We start from the raw sequence: 21895 nt of genomic DNA on the forward strand, positions 1-21895 counted from the left end.
GTGAAACAAGCATTGGCATAGCCTTTGGGACCTTATAAGTGTTTAGCCATGCAACAGTTAATGTTGTTGCACCAAGGATATTGTGCTGCATAACTAAATACTTCTAAGGTCCCAAAAGCGAGACCTATTGGCTATGCCAATGCTTGTTTTAAAATCCTGCTTTGCAACTTCTGTGTGTGCTAAGCAGCACATACAGAAGTTGCAAAGCGGTATTTAAAGATTGTTTATGTGCAGGAAGGAGAACCTTCCTGCACATAAACAATCTTCCCTTGAACGTAGACACCCTTGCACTATGGTGCAAGGGTGCCTGCGTTGGCGCTAGGCTGCTAAGAGTAGCCCCAGCACAAGCGGAAAACGCAGGGCTGCTCCATATTCTTGAAAATATGGTGCAGCCCTGCGTTTCTGAAGTAGCTGAGTGAGGCTTTAAGCCAGGAAGGCTAACGCCTCACTCTGCCACCACCCTTGTACATATGCCCCATAGTGCTGCTGTCTCCCCTATGCTGGTGTAATTTAGCCTACCTTGTGTGAGAGAGAGAGAGACACATGCCTCCCACTCGCCTTTTCCCGACTATAGTGTAAAGACATGGCATGAGTGTAACACAGGTTTGGTCCTGAATGTTTACCCTTACAGTACAGAATACTAGACTGTGCTTTTTAGGGCGAGCCTGGGCAACGCATGCGCTGCTCGCATTTACAAAAGTTTAAGCTATTGGCATTGTAAATAACAATGCCTTTTATTTATGTTTTCAAAACCAAAACATAAATAAAAGGCAGTCATTTACAATGCCAATAGCTCATAGTCGCATAAATGCGAGACATATGGCATTGAAAATGCTTGTTTTATTTTATCTATTCTCTCATAAATCTGCTCCCTGGAATACTACAGAGGTCTAAATGACTCTTGCATTTGTTTCAGTGCTGAGTCCAGTGGAAAGGAAATTTGGCCTTGGGAAGTGCTTTGTTTAAATTCTAACACTTCTCTTCAAGGATTCCCGATTGTAAAGTATTTGAAAAATAAACTGTGCTGTATTTAATTTTTTTTAAAGATTGACTTCAATTAACAGTTTTGACATAACATATAATGTGTGTAGGAAAGTGACCATTTTTGACATGGTCACATCCACTTTTTGCCTGGTATTTGGTGTGATTTCGACTGGAAGTGCACTAGGTTCCTGTTTTCCTGGTGCCCCGTGCCAGATTTCTTTCCCAAAGCTGTGCAGTTGTTGCCCCAAATAGCAATACTTTTTAGTACCCTCTATAAGTCCCTAGTAAATGGTACCTAGGTCCTGTGGTACTAAAGAGGCTCCCTAAGTCCTGCAGGCTGAATTGTGCCACCCTAAGGGACCCCTCACCAAACTCATGCAAGACTGCCACTTCAGGCTGCATGTTTTGGTGCAGACCAAAAGTAAAAACATGACATTACACATGTCCATATTTACGTGTAATATTTGTAAGTCAACCCTACAGTCGGTCTTACAGACATAGGGGCAGATTTACGAATTCTGGCGCATCTCTGCAAATCAGCAGGGATGCGCCAGAAAAGATGCGACACACAATTCCCTCCCTGCACCACCACATATGAGTCGCATTTACAATGATGCGCACCGTGGCGCAAGGAGAAGACGATGAGTGTCGCATCCTGTGGCGTAAGGGTGGCACATTGCTGGAGTCGTGTTGTGAGAAAGTGCCATCTTTCTTGCATGGTATGCCCCCACTTTTTGCTGAATTGCTGAATATACTTTAACTGAGTGTGCCCTGGGCTCCTGCCAATCAGGTGCCCTGGGCCTATGTTCCTTCCCTAAACCAAAACCTCCAACCCAAATTGGTACACCCTGGCCACATGTCAGCCCCTGGTAAATGGTACCCTAGGTACCCCGGGCCTTGTGACCAGGGAAAGCCTCTAAGGTCTGCAGCACTCATTGTGTACCCTAACACACACACACACACTGCCCTTGCAGGCTGAGTGTCTGGATACAGGACAAAACAGAGTCGACATGGCACACAACCCTGTGTGCCATGCCCGCAACCTACACTGCCCTGGCATACATCAGCCACCCCTCTAGTTGGGTGCCCTATGCCAGTGGTGTGGGCACAGGAGAATGAGCCCTGTGCCCCTACAGTACCCAGGTCCATTCCTGGGCCCTGTAAGTGCAGTGCTGCCATTTAAGAGTACATGGTGCTGGGAGCTTGTCAAACACGAACTCCACAGCACCATAATGGTAACACTGAAGACTGAAGTTTGGTATCAAACTACTCAGCACATTAAACCCACACTGATGCCAGTGTGGGATTTAATGTACCAAGCACCCCAGAGGGCATCTTAGAGAGGCCCCCTGAAACCTAACCTATGGTCCACGTCTGTTCTGAGATGCTGCCTAGGCTGCCACACAGCAGACATGTTGCTGGACCCCTGGGTAGGAGAGCCCCTGCTCTCCTTGGCCTGCAACAATGCACATCCTGGGCGAGGTGCTAGATCTCCTCCCCCTGGATGGGCAGGGGGAAGCTTCAAAGGCATGCCGCCTCTGTGAGCTTCCCCAGGCCACTTGCAACCCCCACTCTGGCGGGAAGCTTGGCCGGAAACCCCAAATAAGGACAGGGGATGTGCCAGCCTGCCAACCCCACCCCTCAGGTGGGGGAGGCGAGGTGAAGCACATCTCCGGGCGCTCGCCATCTTGAAGATGGGAGCCCCTACCCAATCAGGACCAGGCTACTGCCCCCCTCCCACAGGAGAGAGGCAGAATAAGGGGTGTACCCACCCCAGGACAGGGACCCATTGGTCCCTGCCCTTTACCTACCTGTAACGCCCCTAAATCTAGTATTTAGGGGCACCCTGAACCTTCCTTCCCCAGATTCCAGATTCCGAATTACAGAGAGGAGCAAGAAGAAAGAAGACCTGCCCTGCAGCTGCTAAGAAGAGGAAGACACCAACTGCTTTTGCCCCAGCCCTACCGGCCTGTCGACCCTTGAACCTGCTCCTGCTACAACCCGGCATCTCTTGTGGCCAGCAACCTCACAAACTCCGGAGGACCTGGCTACCTTTTGGCTCTAAGCACCTGGGACTCCCATGAGTAGAGGCTCTACTCAAAAACTGCTTCTAATCCCTGGCATCAGCCCCGAACCGCGAACCTTTCACACTCTGCTCCCGCCAAGCCTGGCTTGTGCCGGAGTGAACAAAGACCACGAGGACGACCCCACGGCGACTGTGACCCCGAGTCCGGCACCCAAGGACTTCCCTAGACGCTCCTGACGATGCCTGCAGCCTCAGAACCAGGTACCCCCCCAACCGCGATCAACAGAGGGTAAGATTTCCCAACACCAAAAGGCACCCGGTGCCCCGCTGTGCCCAACTCCTGGGTACCTACCTATCCTCCAGCTACACAACTTACATCTCTAAGTGGTGGTGGCACCTGAAGAATCTTCGTCCCCGAGCTTGCAGTCTTTTTCTAAACCGGAACTTTCCCATTGAAATCAATTGAGCGCCCGAAGGCTCAAAAGCACCCTGCACCCAGCCGCCCGAGTGGCCCTGGCAGTGTAACCTTTGCACCTATCTACTTCCCCATTTGCCCTGAGCAAGTGACCAGGAGCCCAGCTCCCACAGCCGAGTGGCCTGCTAGTCAGCAGCCACCAACCAAGGCCCCCCTGCCTCCTATAGGATAACATTGGGCCTAACTCTCTCTGCACCCGTCTGCCCCTGTGCCGCTGAGGGTGTGTAACAACTGCACCTACCTGACCCTGGGAGACCCCCAAGTCTATGCCCAGAACCTTAACTCTGCCAGTCGCGTACTTACCTTAAAGCCGATAACTATATTTTCTCCATATGGTAACATTGACTGGTTTCTTCTGAAATTTCTTCTAAGTGTGGAGTTTTCAAAACTTAAAATATTCACCAAAAATCAGCCGAGTAAAGAAAACGAAAATACTCACCTGCTGTTAGGTGAGCTCCCAGTGCTGGATCTTGGTGCCCAGCACTGATTCTGAAAACTATTCACAACTGTACTTACCAGTAACCCAATTTTCTTCCATAGGAAATCATGGACTGTTTTTCTGTGAAATTTCTTTTAAGTGTCAATTTCTAAAATCTTTAAATATTCTTTAAAAATCAGATAATATCTGAAAACGTAATTACTTACCTGTTTTGGATAAAGGTCCCAGTACTGAGTCTAGGCACCCAGTACTGGATTACAAAAGTAACGAGAACATACTATACCTGCAACTTGAATTTTCTTCCATAGGGAATCATTGACTGTTTTCTATGAAATATTTTCGAAGTGTCAACGTTTAAAATAGCAAAATATTATCTAAAAATCATAATAGTAACTAAGCCGACGTTTATCACTTGTACCTAAGAACTGACCCAGGACTGAATCTAGGATCCAGTCCTGGAATTACAAAAGTAATCCTGAAAGTAATCTATTGCAAATAACTTGAAACTTCCATTGAACTCAATGCATTATTTTGTTTAGAATTGTGTTGCCTATTGCAAGAACCTGTAACTTTCTACAAAAGCCAATCGCATGTTGCAAAAGTATTTATCTAAAGCATCTCATTCTGAGAAAGTATATTTTGATACCTATTATTGGTTAAAAAATAAAACAAGCATATATTTTTTATATATAAACCATTGGCCTAGAGTTCAGTTATTGAGTGTGAGACCATTTGCTGACTGAGTGTGTGCAACAAATGCTTTACACTGTCCTCTGATACTGCCTTACTGCTTGACCAAGCTACCACTTTAGAGAGTAAGGTTATATCTAACTTTGGCCTCTGCCAAACCTCTGGGTACAGTGGACTCTGTACACCCTGTACCTATTTGGGAACAGTATATACAGAGCCACTTTTTCACACGTGTCGCAAGCGCGACGCGGCTCCAGCAATGCTCAGGGGCGCTCTATGCCTAACATGCTGCGTCACTCCTTATGCCTGCTTCAAGCAGGCGCAGGGTTTTGACGCAGCAGGCACGCAAAAGTGACTCAGTGAAACATTGTAGATTTCACTTAGTCAGTTTTACAAGGCGTTCTTGCGACGGAACGCCCACCCTGCGCCAGAACGCCCACATTAAACCTAACGCAGGGTTCATGTGGCGCAGGGCTTTACAACGTGACGCATCTCCCTAATTGCGCCACGTTGTAAATAAGGCGCAACTTGGCGCATGGTTTACGCCGCCGCTGCGTCACAGTGACGGAATGGCGGATTGAATGTGGCGCATGGGGCTTGTAAATCTGCACCCTAAGGCCTTATATTACATGTGAGGACATGTCTTCATGAGCAGAGATACCCCTGGGTTGGTCAGTTCCATTGCTGTCAGTGCAAGTGGACAGGGAAGCCTTTTAAAAGCTTGCGCTGGATGCTTGTGAAAACGAGTTCCCCTGCTACTTGATGGCTTCACTGAAAATAGGGATGTTTTGTATCAAACATCTTGTGTTAATAAGCCCTCACTGATTCCAGTGAGGGCTTATTAACACATGCATCCAGAGGACACCTTAGAGGTTCCCACTGATTACCGACCAGCTACTGGTGTGCTGACTGACTGGTTTTCGCCAGCCTGCCACCAGAGACTAGTTTCTGATCCCCAAGGGCCAGGGCATTTGCTCTCAGGAAGTCAGAAGCAAAGCCTGCTCGGGCATAGGATGTTTACACCCCCACCCACAGGATAACGTGCAGATTAGCATACTAAGGCAGGGGAGCTTTAAAGAGATCACCGCCTTTGGTTTGCAAATTTGGCTTCCACCACAGGAGAGGATACCGCCCCCCTTTGTCCCGAACCCTTTGGCACCTGGAGAGGTGGGGAAATTCAGTTGAGTAGGCGTGTCCACCTTCAGGCTAGTGCCACCCCTAAGGTGGGTTACCTGAAGTGGATATGATTTTTCATAGTTGGCCATCTTCGTAATGGCAAACGTAGGAGCTTTAGGACAGGGTTATGCCCACTTCCCACAGGAAGTGGTCGTATAGGGGGCATAGGGACCCCAAGGTTAGGTAGCACATTGGCTACTACCCTACACTCCCTTAATGCCCCTAAATTCAGTATTTAGGGGAGCTCCTGGCATCAAAGAAGCAGATCCTGATGACCTTTGAAGAAGGACGCTGAAGAGCTGTGAAAGCAAAGACTGAAGAAGAGCAACTGACTTGGCACCAGCCCTTCCAGCCTGTCTGTTGTTCCCCATCGCATTGCGCCTGAATCTTCTTGTCCTGCAAGCTGTGATGCCTCCAAAGCCTGGGAAGACTGCCTGCCTTCAATAAAAATTCAAGGACTCCCGTGGAGCAGCATAGCTGGTATCCTGTATCTTGCAGGTACCCCAAGAAGAACAACGGGGACTCCAGCCCCGCCAAACCCTGCTGCCGCCAAGCACCATTGCACCCGAGCCTCCCAGCCTGAGTTGAAGTGGGCCAACGGTGTGAGTGTGGTCCCCAAGCCCTCAGGAGACAGAGTCCACTTTGGTTTTTTCCCTCGTGAACTCTGAGATGCTACATTCTACCTGAATGCGCTACTTGTTTTTCCTCCCATAGAATAACATTGCAGCTTATGAAAAAATGCGCTGTGTCTGCCTTTTAAACGTAAAAGAATTTCTCTTGCAAAACCTACTTACCTGATCGTATTGATTCTGGTGCCTAAATATATACCTACATGTATATGAAGAGAATTGTTATTTTGATAAATTGGTGTAGATCTCCTTTTGAGTCGTGTGCATCATTTGTTGAATATTGCGTGTATTTGCAGATGTGTGACACTTCCCTTCCCTCTGATAATCCTAAGGTTGCTCAACCACACTACTTCCTAAAAGAGCATCTTGAGATTGCTAGATCAAGCCCCTGTCCACTTATAAGGTAATACCTGGATTATTTGCACAGTATACACCTCTTTTTGGTATACTATATGAAGAGCCAGCTTACTATAATGCATTTGCTTTTTCACGAGTAGTTTTTTGTATTTTTTTATCTTCCATTGTTTTTTAAATTTTGGTTTTCTAATCAGCATTGGCAAATCCAATAGTTTGGCTGCTATTATAAAGGTGAGACACATTGGCTTTGAAAGTGCTTGTTCAGATAACGGCATGGAGAAGAATTTAGTTGAGGTTTTCAGTGGCTTCCCTGGCATCTTACTTATTTACTTCCTGTTTTGTGATATTGTTTTTTGTTTGTTATAATCTTTAATAGCTCAGTAGGATGGTTAGGGAAAAGGTATCTGTCAATTGTCTTTCCCTGTGGACATGTGATTGGGTCAGGGACTGTAAGAAACTGGCTCTATATATACTGCACCAAAGTGAGGATACAGTGTGTATAGAGTCCTAAAGTCCCCAAAGGTTGGCAGAGGTTAAACTTAGCTAGAACCTTACTCTCCAAAGTGGTAGCTTGGTCGAGCAGTAAGGCAGTATCGGAGGACAGTGTTAAGCATTTGATGTCCACACTCAGTCAGCAAATTAATTCACACACTCAAGAACTGAACTCTAGGCCAATTGTTTTTGTATAAAAATATGTACTGTTGTTTTATTTTTCTAGAACCAAGCAAGCCTGGCACAGATAAGCATATAAATACTTTGCAGTAATATGATACTTTGTTTGTAATACAGTTCAAAATTGCAGTAGAAATTATACTGGTTTTGGTGTACAGTTAAGGAAGCAGATTGCAACACTTAGCAGGTATAGTACATTCAAATGAATGGGCTTTTTCAATAATTTTAAGTAACTTTTACAATACTTTTTCTAACTCACTGCTGGATGACTAGATTCAGCACTGGGACATTGCCTGAAAACAGTTGAGAAAATGCATTTAGGTTATTGTTACAATTTTTAAAGAATATTTCAAGTTTTCAAAACTCTACACTTTCGTTTTTTCGAAAGAAAATTGTCAATTTTATTCTATGGAAGGAAAACAGGTTATCGGTTTTCAGGTAAGTAAACGCCTGTGGAAGTTAAGGTTCTGGAGTTAGACTCAGGGGTCCCCCAGGGTCAGTGATGCACTGTTGTTGCACCCTCAGCGGCATAGGGCGGCCGGTTGCAGAGTGTTGAGGCCCAATGTTATCCTATGGAGGATAGGGGGTCTCCGGTTGGTGGGAGCTGTGGGAGCAGAGCTCCTAGGGTTTAGGTCAGGGCAAAGGGGGAAACAAGTAGGTACCAAAAGTGCACACTCAGCGGCATTGGGGTGGCCTGGTGCAGAGTGTTGTTTCGATATCTGGAGATCCTCCGGTTTGAAGAAAGGCTGCAGGCTCGGGGATGAAGACCTTTTGGGTACGACCACCACTTTGAGGGATAAGTTGGGAAGTCGTAGGTTGGTTAGGCACCGCTGGTTTGGGCACACAAGGCCGTGGGGCGTCGGGTGAAGTGGTGCCTTTTCGCGTCGGATTTTCTTACCCGCTCAGGTCGCGGTGGGGAGTGGGGGGGTATTCTGGTTTGAGGCTGCAGGCGTCGTCTGGAGGCTTGAGGCAGGTCAGGTGTTGCTGGATCTCTGGTCAGGATCGCTGCGGGGACCTCCTCGTGGTGTTGGTTCAATCTAGCTCGGGCCGGGGTCGGCGGGTGCAGAGTGTGCTGGATTCGCGGTTTCTGGCTGGCACCAGAAGCTGCAGTTTAAACGCGTCCGGTGTTCTCGGGAGATAGTCCTTGAAGTGAAGGCAGGCAGGTCCTCTGGGGTTTGTGAGGTTGCTGGCTGCAGGACACGCCAGTATTTCGCAGGAGCAGGTTCGAGTGGAGACAGGCCTGTAGGGTTGGGGCAAAGTCAGTGGGCGTCGTCCTCTTGTTAGCTCTGCACGGCTCTTCGTTCCGTCTTTTTATCATCTTTTCTTGTGGTTTCTATTCTGAGGAAGCAAGGTTCAGGATGCCCCCTAAATACTAAATTTAGAGGTGTTACAGGTAGGTAAAGGGCAGGGACCAATTGGTCTCTTCCCTGGGGTGGGTACACACCCTATTCTGCCACTCTCCTGTGGGAGGGGGGCATGAGCCTGTCCCTGGTTGGCTGGGTCCCCCCCATCCTCAAGATAGCGGTGATTAGAGGTTGTGCTTCACCTCGCCTCCCCCACCTGAGGGGTGTAGTTGGCAGAGGTGGGCACACCTCCCTTCCTCACTTGTTTTCCCGCCAGTTCTCCCGCCCAAAGTGGGGGGTAGATCCAGTGGGGACAGTTGCTCAAAGAAGCAAATGGTCCGGAGGGGCTCACAAAGGCAGCATGCCTTTTGAAGCTTCTCCTTCGTGAACCCTGCCCATCCTGGGGGGAGGAGGCTTGACACCTCGTCCCAGGATGTGCATTGTTTCAGGCCCCCGAGAGCAGCAGGCTCTTGACCCAGGGGTCCAGAAACATGTCTGGTGGTGGTAGCCTATGCAGCCACTCAGTCAGGTCACTAGAAATTGGTCGAATTTAAGGGGGCATCGTTAAAATGCCCTCTGTTGTGCATTTTACATTAAATCCCACACTGGCATCAGTGTGGGTTTAAGGTGCTGAGAAGTTTGATACCAAACCTCCCAATCTTCAGTGTAGCCATCATGGTGCTGTGGAGTTCGTAATGACAAACTCCCAGCACCATATGCCTTAACGGCAACACTGCACTTACAGTGCCCAGGAATGGACTTGGGCACTGTAGGGGCACAGGGCTCATGCACCTGTACCCTCACCACTGGCATAGGGCACCCAGCTAGAGGGGTGACCGATGTATGCCAGGGCAGTCGTTTCTGGGCATGGCACACAGATGTGTGCCATGTCGACTCTTTGTTTTTGTTCTGCACCAAGACAAGCCGCCTGCAAAGGCAGTGTGTGAGTGTCAGGGTACAGAGCCTCTGAGGGTAGCACAATGTGCTGCAGCCCTTAGAGGCCGTCTCTGGTCACAGTGTCCTGGGTACCTGTGGTACCATTTACCAGGGACTGACATGTGGCCAGAGATGCCAATTGGGTTTAGGCTTTAAGCAGGTTTAGGGAACGAACACAGGCCCTGGGTACCTGATTGGCAGGAGCCCAGGGCACACTCAGTCGAAGTACATCAGCAATTCAGCAAAAAGTGGGGGCATACCATGCAAGAAAGAGGGCACTTTCTCACATGGGACAACTGACATTCCTTTGTTCTAGGATGCCCTTCAGTGTCCCATATGGCCACAGTTAATGTTTTTACCTTGTTTGACCTGAACCCAAGACAGGACATAAAAAGTGTGCTGCATAATTTAAAACTTTGTCCCTGGCATTTCCTTTTGCTTATTATTTTTGCAATTTCAGCTGACATTGAGCCCAAAATGTAACTGCCAATATAATTCTTCTCTAGCTCGAAATCAAGCATAATTTGGAAATCATGACTCTCTGTAGGGTGTTTTAGAGCAGTTTGTACGTGCAGAAGAAACTAAAAGAATTACTGTGCAAACTGTGCAAGTAGTAGTGGCTATGGCCTGTTGCAAGTATGACTTGTAAGTTAGACAAATATTTTTGCGTTATTTTGAGGCAAAGTAGCCTATTGTCTGAGTTGACTTTCTAAAATTGAGGATTAGCAGCGGCCTTACACAGTTGAATGCAGCATTGAATGTAGCATTGAGGGCAATTGTTAACGTTTGTGGATTTATGAATGTGTTGCTCTTCTTTACAATATTTCTTATGGGATTTTAATATGATTATTTTAATTTTAGCCCCATCTGGAGATTCTGAACCGGTTCAGTATGCGCCCTGTTATGCTGCTGCTGTAGGAATGGGAATCTTGTACCACAATACAAATTCTAGACCCGATGAGGTTTGTAAATAGCAAAACTGGAAAAATAAATTTATGTTGAAATATTTTGTATGTCAAACATACTTGGGTGGAAAATGCTTTAATCTTGTATGAATATATTATAATGGACTGGTGAGCAAATAAAGCCACATATAGAGCCTGTAATCATTGTGGTTTTGTTTAAGTGTAGATTAGGAAGCAGTGCTATCATTGGCAGCATGCGTGTCTGTGATGGAATATTGAGACGTGCTTGAACATACATGTGTGTTATAAGATTTGATAGGGCATGCTGAAGAATAATTGTTTGGTTAACGCGGACTCCTATGTCTGCATGTGTGAATGTGGTTGGCCTTGTAGATAAGGGTGCCAGCATGTGTGATTGAGTAGGTTTGTCTAGGTGTGTGAAATCTTTCCTCTTATTTGCAAACTGAGCAGTGATGAGGTTATTTTGAAGCTGAGTTTTCGAACAATGGTGTTTTTTACACTTGAACTAAGCTTATAGCATTATCTGCTTCATCTGCTTAATGTGTTCATGTAGACATTCTGAATAGAATTATTTTATCCTTGTTGCAGGAAATGCCTGGTCTTACATTGCCAGTATTTAATCAATCGCCTCATTCTGTGGATGCATCCAGTGACTGTATTTTTTCCACAACAATTTCCACTGGGAGTATTGTAACCAGTGAGAAGGCAGATTCAAGTCCTGGTGATACAGGTTTGTGTTTTCATTTCTTAATCATGCTTACCATTTTTTTTATAATTTCGTTTTTTTTTTATTAATTACTATTTTTTACTACAATATGCTGTGATACTCAATATAAAATATTAATGTTTTATATAAGTGACTCCATATTGAGCTTCAGATAAACTTGGGGGGACAGTGGTGCAAATTACTACTGCTTTTGATTCTTTTTGGTCCAACGGTGATGCAATTTGAATGTCTTTTCACTACTAGGACATCAATACACCCCTGTCATTGCCAGCCTTACCTTAAGTATGTACCTCTTTCTTAAGGAAAATAGCACCAAAGCTATCAAGCGTAGTAAATAGCCTGTGAGGGTCTTAAGTCACTGGAGTTGCTAGCTGCTTTGTGGTGATCTGTTCATTCGAACAGCCAGATCTTGAGTCCTTTCCTGAATTGCATTAGCAATGAGGCGGTCCTGAGGTTTAGGGGGAAGGTCGTTCCAAGCTGTGGCCACCAGGTGTGAGGAGTGTCTTCCGCTGTTGCTTCAGCGGATTAGGGGGGTGTCTGCAAGGAAGAGGGTGGTGGATCGCAGGTGTCCGGTCGGTTGGTGGAAGATCATGCGTTTGTATGCTGCTCCTTTGTTGTGCAGTGCTTTGTATGCATGTGTCAACATCTTGAACTGGCATCTCTTCTGGATCGGAGGCCTGTGTAGCTTCTTGAGGTAGGGTGTGATGTATGTTCATCTGGGTAGGTAGAGGATGAGTCTAGCCACTGAGTTCTGTATTGTTTGGAGTCTCTTCAGGCGGTGTGCTGTGATCCCTACGTAGAGTGTTCCCGTAGTTCAGCCTGCTGATGACGAGGGCCTACGTGACAGCCCTTCTGGGTTGATTGCCAGCCACCAGAAGATGTTGCAAATCATTCATAGGTTGTAGAAGCAGGCGAATGAGACTTCGTTGACCTGTTTGTTCATAGATAGCTTGCTGCGCAAGATGATGCTGAGGTTGCGGGCCGAGGTCTGTCGCTGCGGGGGATGCGCCAAGTTCGGTAGGCCACCATACGTTGTTTCTTGGAGAGGTGTTGTTCCCAAAAATGAGGACTTCCGTGTTGAGCTTGACACAGGTGTGGAAATTGGCTTTGGTGTTGGAGGGGTCTTCTGACAGTGAGAGGATGAGCTGGGTGTCGTTGGCGCAGGAAATTGAGTCATTGCGATCTGTTGGTGTTAGCCAGGGGGTAATGTACCTATTGAAGAGGGTGGGGCGATCTTGTAATTCTGGGATTTAGAGACTATATCTAGTGAGTTGAGTAAACTTACTTGAGTCTTCTAAACCTTCAGTCAGCTTTTGAGAAACACACAGCCTAAGCCAGTGCACTTCTTGTCAAGGACAAAGGAGATATTGGGTGTGAGAGAGAGAGAGAGAGAGAGAGATATATATATATGTTTTTTTTTTCTACTGGCAGTCGCCAGTAGATAGTTATAGTTAGGACCGTGTTTCCATAGGAAATCCGCAACATTCTATTTTGAATAACTTTGGCGCCGATTGACGAATCCTCGCGAAATTTTCAAAATAGGTGGGGCGCTCCGCTCCGCTCCTTCCCTGAAAGTCTCGGGGAGATTCGTCAAGCGGGGGCTGAGAAAAAGGGGGGATCCCAAAACGCATTTTCCCCATGCATTTTTCCATAGGACCTTTAGTCCAAGCTGCAGCCCGAACGGCTGAACAGAATTACTTGAAATTTGGCAGAGAGGTAGTCCTCAGGTCAGGGATGTGCCTTTTGCAGGTCTGGTGTAAATCTGTTCAGTATTTCCTGAGAAAATAGCATTTAAATCAATATATATATCTATAGGCGCGCTCCGAGCGCGTACCGTAAGCTTACCGTACGCTGCCGTGCGCGAGCGCGATTCGGTGAAAAAACTTTAAATAAATAAATACATAAATTAGCATTTAAAAAAACGTACAAATTCTCTGAAAAAAACATAGGTTTCACACATGTTATAGTTAGGAATTAGCATTTAAAAAACATTGCAAATTCACTTAAAAAACCATAGGTTTCACACATGTTATAGTTAGCTGGGCATTTCACTCGTGAAAAACCAATGAAATTCCCCCGTTATAGTTAGGTCAGATAACTATAACTCGCGCGCCCGCAATCCAGTGCTCATGACGTCACATATTACATCACTCATGACATGGTCAGTGGCATTACTCATGACATCACCGATGACATCATCCTTGTGATAGAGTGGCGGTCGCGCGAGCGCGACCACTTCCTGTGGGGAGTGGGCATGTCTCTGACCCAGTGAGCCAAATTCCACCAAAAGCCAAAACATGGTAGGATATCTATTTTTAAGTGCCCCAAACACAAAAGTCGAGTTTGGGCACAATTTACTTTATAAAAGCAGTCCTGCCACCCAGGGCTGCTTTTAAACTGACCGCAGGCTTCAGCAGTGCACATATGCAAGTGCAGAAAAAGCTGCTGGCCTCTAAACTGCCATGCCCTATTGTGGACTAATGACTTCTAGGTAGTTTTAATCCCCCTGCCCTATTTATTTAATGGAGTTTGATAGGGTAGGTAATGCCAATCACAGGGGTACCCCATACCATAGTGTACCCTAGTGTATGTAGGTGTTTTCACTGTATTCTAAATGTGTCTTTCAGCATAGCACTGGCCCTGGGCCTGGTTAGTCAGAGCCCAGGGTCAGTCAGTCATTTACCACCAGTACCATTCAATAAAAAGTTGGGGGGTTCCCAGGGCACAGGATGATTTTGCAACCACTATGGTTTCACACCAAAAAAATGAATGTTTGAAACACGTTAAACTTTGTGTTAGTTATGCGTGTTTTCTCACACAATAGGTTTTCTCACACAATAGGTTTCATTATTCAGATGTGTTTTCCACTCTTTAACATTTGTTTTGAAACAATGGCTAAAATTGATAAACCTTTACTTCCTAGATTGCTTCCTAGATTGCCTTTTTACTCAGCAATTGGTTCTGCTCCTCATATTATTTAGAAGCATAGGCCATGTGTGGAACACTTGCTAAAACATTTGTACCTTTTCTTCATTGGCAGAATCTTCTCCCTGCACTGCTGATCCGTGCAGTGCTTCCTTTGCCCAAGGTTTGACAAGCAGCCCAATGAGCCTTCCAGTTTCTGTACCTTTACATCCTCCCCGAAGGCACGAATTAATATCAGCAAGCCAGGAGACCCAACCTCCTGCACAAAAGCACCGAAGTCAAATTCAGCAGATAATTGACAAATACACAAAGGATTTGGAAGAGTCATTTGAAAGAAACGTTCCTTTCCAAGGTAAGATGCAGTGTGGTCTTAAAGAGAATTATGGTTGGTCATTTATGAATGGAGCATGACTTCATCAGAACTACTTTGACAAACAATGGAAAGATGTTACTCTCTTGTCGTAGTCAGTCTTCACTTCCAGTGGGAATGAGGGGGGAGGAGTGCGAGCAAGCAAAAATGACCTTCAGAGTAATTTTAAATTAATTACTTTCTCATCTTCCTTCACAACACCCATTCATTTATCCCATTAAGCAGCATATGTTGTGCTGTACCTTCCATGTTGGAAACCCATAGCAACTTTGGTGTGGCAGCTGGTGACGCACATATATAAGGGAGGAGATCCGTCATGCAGAGTGATTCTGACTCTAATTGTGGAGCCAAAATATTTGAAATGACAGAGTTCATTTACAGTAGCAAGTAACCACACTACACGCCACACAGCCACTCAAGGTTCTATGACATTACCACGCCTTCCTTCACCACGCACGTCTTTACATCGCACATTTCACAACGCATACCACTACCACGCATTTACATTCATTCACATTACAAACACATTCACCACGCATTAAACTACCACGCAACTTTTACCACGATCACTGCCTCTCAAAAATTATATCACAGTGTAACACTGCCACCTACTGTTTAAAATGTATATATTATCTCCTGCTAAATTTTTTAATTCTATTTGTCGTTTACACATTTGTTAGTAATTGAGCATGTTATATTTTTGGGGGAGACCCCCTCAAGCCCCCCTTTTTAAATTCTCCTCAAATGCTTTGTTTTGTCTTGCGATGTAAAGACTTGCATGCCAACAATCTTTACGATCTAAAAAATGCGTGGAAAATGTACTACTAAGTAAAAACTCCAGAGTAAAGTCTGTTTCCCGAATAAATGCAGTATTGGGGAAGGTGTTCCGAAGAGAAAAACGAACAGCCCTACTGAAAGACACAGCTATACCGGAAAGGGCAAACTCTGACAGTGAGGACAGTGGGGTAACTGTTAGGAATGATGGCTTCATGCATTCACTTAATCCCCAACATTCGCCCACTCATGAGACCATTTCAGGAATGGCTTCAAGCACAACGGTCACAGGCAACAGGGAGTTGGGAAGATCTAGTGGTTGCAGTAGGAAATAGCATGGTGGAACGAAGCAAACATATCACAAGGGATACTTTTCACACAACGAACTCCAACAGTGACTATAACTTACAGATGGGTTGGGGAGCGCACATGAACAACCTCAAAGTAAGGGGACCTTGGACACAGCAGGATGCTTGTAAGAAACTGGCTCTATATATACTGCACCAAAGTGAGGTACAGTGTGTAGAGTCCAAGGGTCTCCAGCGGTTTGACCGAGGTTAAAGTTAGATAGAACCTTACTCTCCAAAGTGGTAGCTTGGTCGAGCAGTAAGGCAGTATCAGAGGACAGTGTTAAGCATTTGATGTACACACTCAGTCAGCAAATGAATTCACACCCTCAAGAACTGAACTCTAGGCCAATTATTTTGCACAGGTAAGCATGTAAATACTTTTCAGCTACAAGATGCTGTTGTTGAATGTTTTCAAAACATAGTAGGACTTTGTACCAATTCGAGTTTACAGGGGTTGCAATGTAATACACAAACTTAGTAGACTCCGTACATAGGACTCCATAGGCTTTTTCAGTAAAATGCAATTAATTTACTGTTCGGATTACTTTTACTAACACCGTGCTGGATCCTAGATTCAGCACCGGGGCATTTCCTGAAAACAGTTGAGTAAATACGTTTTAGTTAGTGGTACGATTTTTAAAGAATATTATTGTATTTCAAAAGTTGACACTTAAACTTTTTCACATAGAATCACCAATGTTATTCTATGGAAGGAAATTCACTTAGCAGGTAAGTTACTTCAGCAATACTTTCTGATGGATACTTCTGCCTGTAGATTCCTCACCTTTTGAATACCCACTGCACCAGCATTCCGCGGGAAAATTCTTTCCTAGCTCTCCCACGTCGACGAGGAAGTCACAATGGACAGGATCCGCTCGTGGCACCGTATGACGTCATCGGAGCCACCAAAAGGACCTCGTTGGTGTGCTGACACCAGTTCCCTTTTTTCCGCGCCGTCGATGCATAACGGTTTTTTCAGGGCTCTCCATTTTCATCGTGGAAAACTTTGCATCTTAGATTGTTTCAGATTGGCTACTTCCAGGAAGACCGGATTCCAACCCTGCAGTGTGTGGCGGGCACATGTCGATTACGGACCCGCATAATGACTGCCTGTGGTGCTTATCCTTGGACCACGACGTCGAGGAATGCAGGAGCTGCAGGAAAATGAATCCGAAGGCGATCAAAGAACGTGAAGCCAAGTTGTTTATGGCGAAAGCCAAGAAGGAGAAGAGAGGTAGGAAGAGGGCGAAGACTTCGTCTTCTCACACTTCGAGGTCGAAGAAGCACAAGAAATCCAAGAGAAGACATACCTCTCGTCCTCGTTCTTCGAAGGCCAGGGTCTCGAGGTTGAGATCGAGGTCGCCTACTCTTGCTGAGCGACCTCGAAGAAGGGACTTTATCTCTCCAACTCCTCCTCAAGCGATGCCAGTACCATCTCCGGCTGTGGCGTCGCTGGTTTCAGAGGCTTCTTCGCTACATGAAGGTTCACCGGTTACAGCGACTGCGCCGAGTGGGGCCTCTCCAGGCCATGTGGCTTCACCTGAGTGGGCACCGCCCCCGGCTCCGCAGGCTCCAGTGCGACCTCCAGTGATTCCCCTACAGGAAGGTACGGATTCATATCTTCCTTTTCCTGCTCCTGGGGCTGACTCTTCGCATTTTCCCAATGCGTTGTTTGGTTTATTTACCAGAGCCTCGACTCAATCTGGCGCGCCTTCAGGCCCCGTGGGTCCTTTGGCTTTCAACCTGGGTGTCCCTCTGTTCTATCCCCAGGCTCCTTTCATGCCTTTTATGCCATCGACTCCGGCTTGGCATTTGCCGGCACACCATCGTCCACTCCGGCTCCCCGGACTCCTTCAGCTGCTGAGTCGGCTCCACCTCGAATTCAGTTGAAGTCGAGGCTCCTCCATCGACGTCGTTGGTGTCTTCTCCGGCGCCGCGTGTGGCTCCACTGACGCTGTTGCCTAAGCAACGCTCCAGGAGAGAGGCTCAGAGATTGCTTGAGGAGGAGGAGTATTTACAAGATCAGGAGGAAGGGGAAATTGTGGACTCTGTGGATGAGTTTGAAGGCCTTCAGGAAGTTAGTGGCCTAGATACTTCCCCTGAGTATGACTTACCATCTGCAAGTGGATGTGTTGTACAAGACGTTGCACCGTACCATTTAGTTATAAGAAAGGTGTCTGATTTATTGGGCCTTGAACTTCCCTCTGCGGAGATAAAGCCCAATATACTAACGGAAGTTTTAAATTCTTCTTCATCGACTTCTGAGCCCTTACTTCCTTTTACAGATTCCTTAACAGATCCAATTCTGGAGGTGTGGAAGAAGACTTTGTCTGCTCCGGCTGTATCTCGTTCTATCTCGAGAAGGTACAGGCCTGCCCCTGGTGATCCCCGCTTTTTTGTCATCGTATCCGACACCGGAGAGTTTAGTTGTCCAAGCTTCATGCTCGAAGCAGTCTTCTAGTGCTTTTCCTACCATTTTGGGTGATAGAGACTCGAAGAAGATGGAGCAAGCTGTGAAGGTGTTTTCTTCTGCAAGTATGACTCTAAAGTCAACTAATGCAACTTGCCTTCTTGGACGATACATTCATGCATTGATGGACTCTGTTGTACAATTGCTCCTAAGTTGCCTGAGGAGGATCGTGCCAACTTCTTGGAAGTCCTTTCGGATTCATAGGCCTCAGCACGTCAAGTGATTCAGTCAGGGATGGACACTGCTGACTTTGTGGCTCGTGTGATGGGGTCTTCTGTGGCTACAAGGAGACAGGCATGGCTCAGGTCTTCTGGTTTTTCGGCTGATGTTCAGGTGACTTTGCTGGATTTGCCCTTTCATGGGTCAAGGCTCTTTGTTTCAAAGGCGGATTCATCCTTGGAACGTTTCAAAGACAGTAGAGCTACCGCAAGATCTTTAGGCCTCCAGGTGCAGTCTAGAGGTTATGGTTGCAAAAGATATCGGGTCTTTGGGAGATCTGCTTCCTTTCGTGGCCGCCAACAATTTCAGCAGAGCCAACTAATATCTTGTATAAATCATACAGATGGAAGAATAATAGAGGACTCAGGGGTGCAAATCGACAACAGACCTCCTCCTCTTCCTCTACCTCCCCTCCCACCACTGTTGGTACATCAGGAAAGCAGTTCTAGATCCCCCATCTTAGAACATGTTGGTCCAGTTGGAGGTCGGGTGTCCCACTTTCTACAAGATTGAAGACTGATCACATCAGATCGTTGGGTCTTGAATCTTGTAGAGAATGGGTACGCCCTTCCATTTTTGGAGTTTCCTCCTCCTCACCATGATGGTTGTTTAGAAGACCACTTGCTGCTTTTGCAGCAGGAGGTTCTTGCATTACTCCAAAAAGGTGCGATAGAGGTGGGTCCGGAGCAGGAAAGGGGTCAGAGTTGCTACTCCCGATATTTCCTGATCCCCAAAAAGGATGGTCGCTTGAGACCAATCTTGGACCTCAGGATTTTGAACCTTTACCTCAGGCAGCAAAAGTTGAAAATGTTGACCTTGGCTTAGGTTCTCCTTGCGCTGCAACAGGAAGACTGGATGGTGTCCATCGATCTGCAGGATGCGTATTTTCATCCTCCCATCCTGAAGTCGCATCGGAAGTATCTCCGGTTCACGGTGGGATAGCAACATTACTAGTTTGCGGTTCTTTCGCGCCTCGAGTCTTCACAGAGGTGATGGCTGTGGTAGTGGCTCATCTCGGAAGGTCAGGGGTGCCTGTTTTCCCCTACCTGGACGACTGGCTGTTGAAAGCGGAGTCTCCAGAGTTGGTTTCGCGCCACTTGCAAGTTACCACTCATCTGTTGTTCAAATTGTGTTTTTCGATAAATGTACCCAAATCTCACCTGGTGCCTTCTCAGCGCAGCCTGTTCATAGGGGCAATACTGGACACTTCTGTTTGTCGAGCATTCCCGCCTCCGCAGAGGATTCTCGACATACAGGAAATTATTCCTTTATTTCACGATGGAGCGGTTATTCCAGGCCTGCTCGGTCTGTTAACTTCCTGCATTCTGTAGGTCAACCATACACGCTGGCACACAAGGGCACTCCAGTGGTGCCTGCGCTGGCAGTGGTATCAGCACAACGGAGATCTTGGGGAGAATGTCAGAATCTCCAGAGAAGCTGCAGTGGAGCTGTCTTGGTGAAGTTTGCAGAGCAACCTGTCTCAAGGAAAGCCCTTTCAGCCTCCTCCGCCGGTGGCCACAGTGATCACGGATGCCTCCTCTCTAGGTTGGGGTGCTTATTTGGGGGATCTGGAGGTCAAAGGTCTTTGGTCTCTGGAGGAAAGGTTCCTTCACATCAACCTTCTGGAATTGCGGCAATTCGTTTGGCACTGAAGGCATTTCTACCTTCCCTTCACAGTCAGTCGGTTCAGGTCCTGACGGACAACACTACCGCGATGTGGTACATCAACAAACAGGGAGGTGTAGGGTCGTATCGCCTCTGTCGATAGGCTGTGCAGCTCTGGTCCTGGGCTCAGGGCCAACGGATTTGTGTGTTAGCAAATCTTCTGGCCGGTGTGCTGAATGTAAGTACGGACAGTCTCAGTCCGCATTACTTGGCCGATCACAAGTGCCGGCTTCACCCGGAGGTGGTTCTTCGCATCTTTCAGATGTGGGGTTCTCCTCGGTTGGACCTGTTTGCCACTCTCGAGAACGCGCACTGCCCGATGTTCTACAGTCTCCAGTATCCGATGCAGGGAGCGCTGGGAGACTCGTTTCAATTGGATTGGAGCTCGCATCTCCTTTACGCGTTTCCTCCCATACCCTTGATTCCTCGGGTTCTGAGGAAGATTCGCCAAGACCGGGCCCAAGTCATATTGATCGCCCCGGATTGGCCAAGAAGGGTGTGGTACACAGACATACTTCACCTCTCGTCGCAACCTCTGTTCCGTCTCCCTCTCAGGGCAGACCTCCTCTCGCAGTCGCAAGGGCAGGTTCTACACCCCCACCTCCAGAGCTTGCATCTTCATGCCTGGAGATTGAACGGGGCAACCTGAGTTCTTTCTCTCTCCCTCCAGAGATAGTGGACCTTATTTTATCATCCAGGCGACACTCCACTAAATCTGTTTACTATTCCAGATGGTCCATATTTGTTAAGTGGTGCATAGAGAGAGACATTGACCCTTTGAAGGCCTATTTGTCGAATATTTTGGAATTTACTCTATCTTTAGCACAGCAAGGTTGTGCTGTAGCCACTGTTAAGGGCTATTGATCGGCTTTGTCTGCCTTTTTATGTTTACCGGACCAGCTGTCTTTATTTAAGTCCCCCACTGTCATGAGGTTCATTAAGGGCCTTTCAAATAAGTTTCCTCCCACACCTTTCATTATGCCTCAGTGGGATTTGAATCTCGCACTCTCTTTTTTAATGGGTTCTCCATTTGAGCCTTTTCGCTCTTGCCCGTTGAGGCTTCTTTCTTTTAAAACGTTTTTCTTGATTGCCATTACCTCGGATAGGAGGGTAAGTGAGCTTCAAGCTCTTAGTTTGAAACCTCCTTTCCTGAACATTCATGCGGATAAGTTGGTTCTAACGACCAGGGCTGTTTTTCTTCCCAAGGTGGTTACCCCTTTTCATATGGGACAATCCATCACTTTACCCACCTTTTATTCTCCCCCTCACCCTTCCAAGGAGGAAGAGAGACTGCATCGGTTGGACCCTAAGAGAGCTGTCAGCTTTTATTTGTATCGGACTAGCGATCTGAGGCTGGACTATCAGCTCTTCGTGAGCTACGTTGGGAAAATGAAAGGCAAGGCAGTGCACAAGAGGACGCTTTTGAGGTGGATTATCTTGTGCATCAAGATTTGCTACGCCCTGGCCAAGAAGGAACTGCCTGAAGGTATCAGAGCTCATTCCACCAGAGCTAAGTCTACTTCTTCTGCTTTGGCTAGAGGTGTTTCTGTTCTTGATATCTGTAAGGCAGCAACTTGGGCCTCCCTCCACCCCTTTGCAAAACATTACTGCTTGGACTCTGAGGTTAGGAGGGATGGCCATTTGCTCGCTCTCTTTTGCAGGATTTTTTGGTCTAGTCAGGTGGACACCCTCCTCCGGGTGGGGTATGGCTTTGGGAATCTATTCAAGAGGTGAGTAATCCA

At 46.8% G+C, this 21895-nt stretch overlaps 1 protein-coding gene across 3 annotated transcripts in view; it reads left to right on the forward strand.

Annotated features, from left to right (window-relative positions):
- Nucleotides 1–21895, forward strand: part of CEP295 (centrosomal protein 295) — a 510218-nt gene that overhangs the window by 209825 nt on the left and 278498 nt on the right. For all 3 annotated transcript variants that reach the window (XM_085621392.1, XM_085621393.1, XM_085621394.1), the window contains 3 exons: nt 10589–10689; nt 11242–11383; nt 14421–14657. In XM_085621392.1, coding sequence (XP_085477518.1) covers nt 10589–10689; nt 11242–11383; nt 14421–14657 — 480 coding nt within the window. The remainder of the gene's footprint in view (nt 1–10588; nt 10690–11241; nt 11384–14420; nt 14658–21895) is intronic.

The sequence above is a fragment of the Triturus cristatus genome, chromosome 8 (assembly GCF_964204655.1).
Source record: "Triturus cristatus chromosome 8, aTriCri1.1, whole genome shotgun sequence".
Lineage (NCBI taxonomy): Eukaryota > Metazoa > Chordata > Amphibia > Caudata > Salamandridae > Triturus > Triturus cristatus.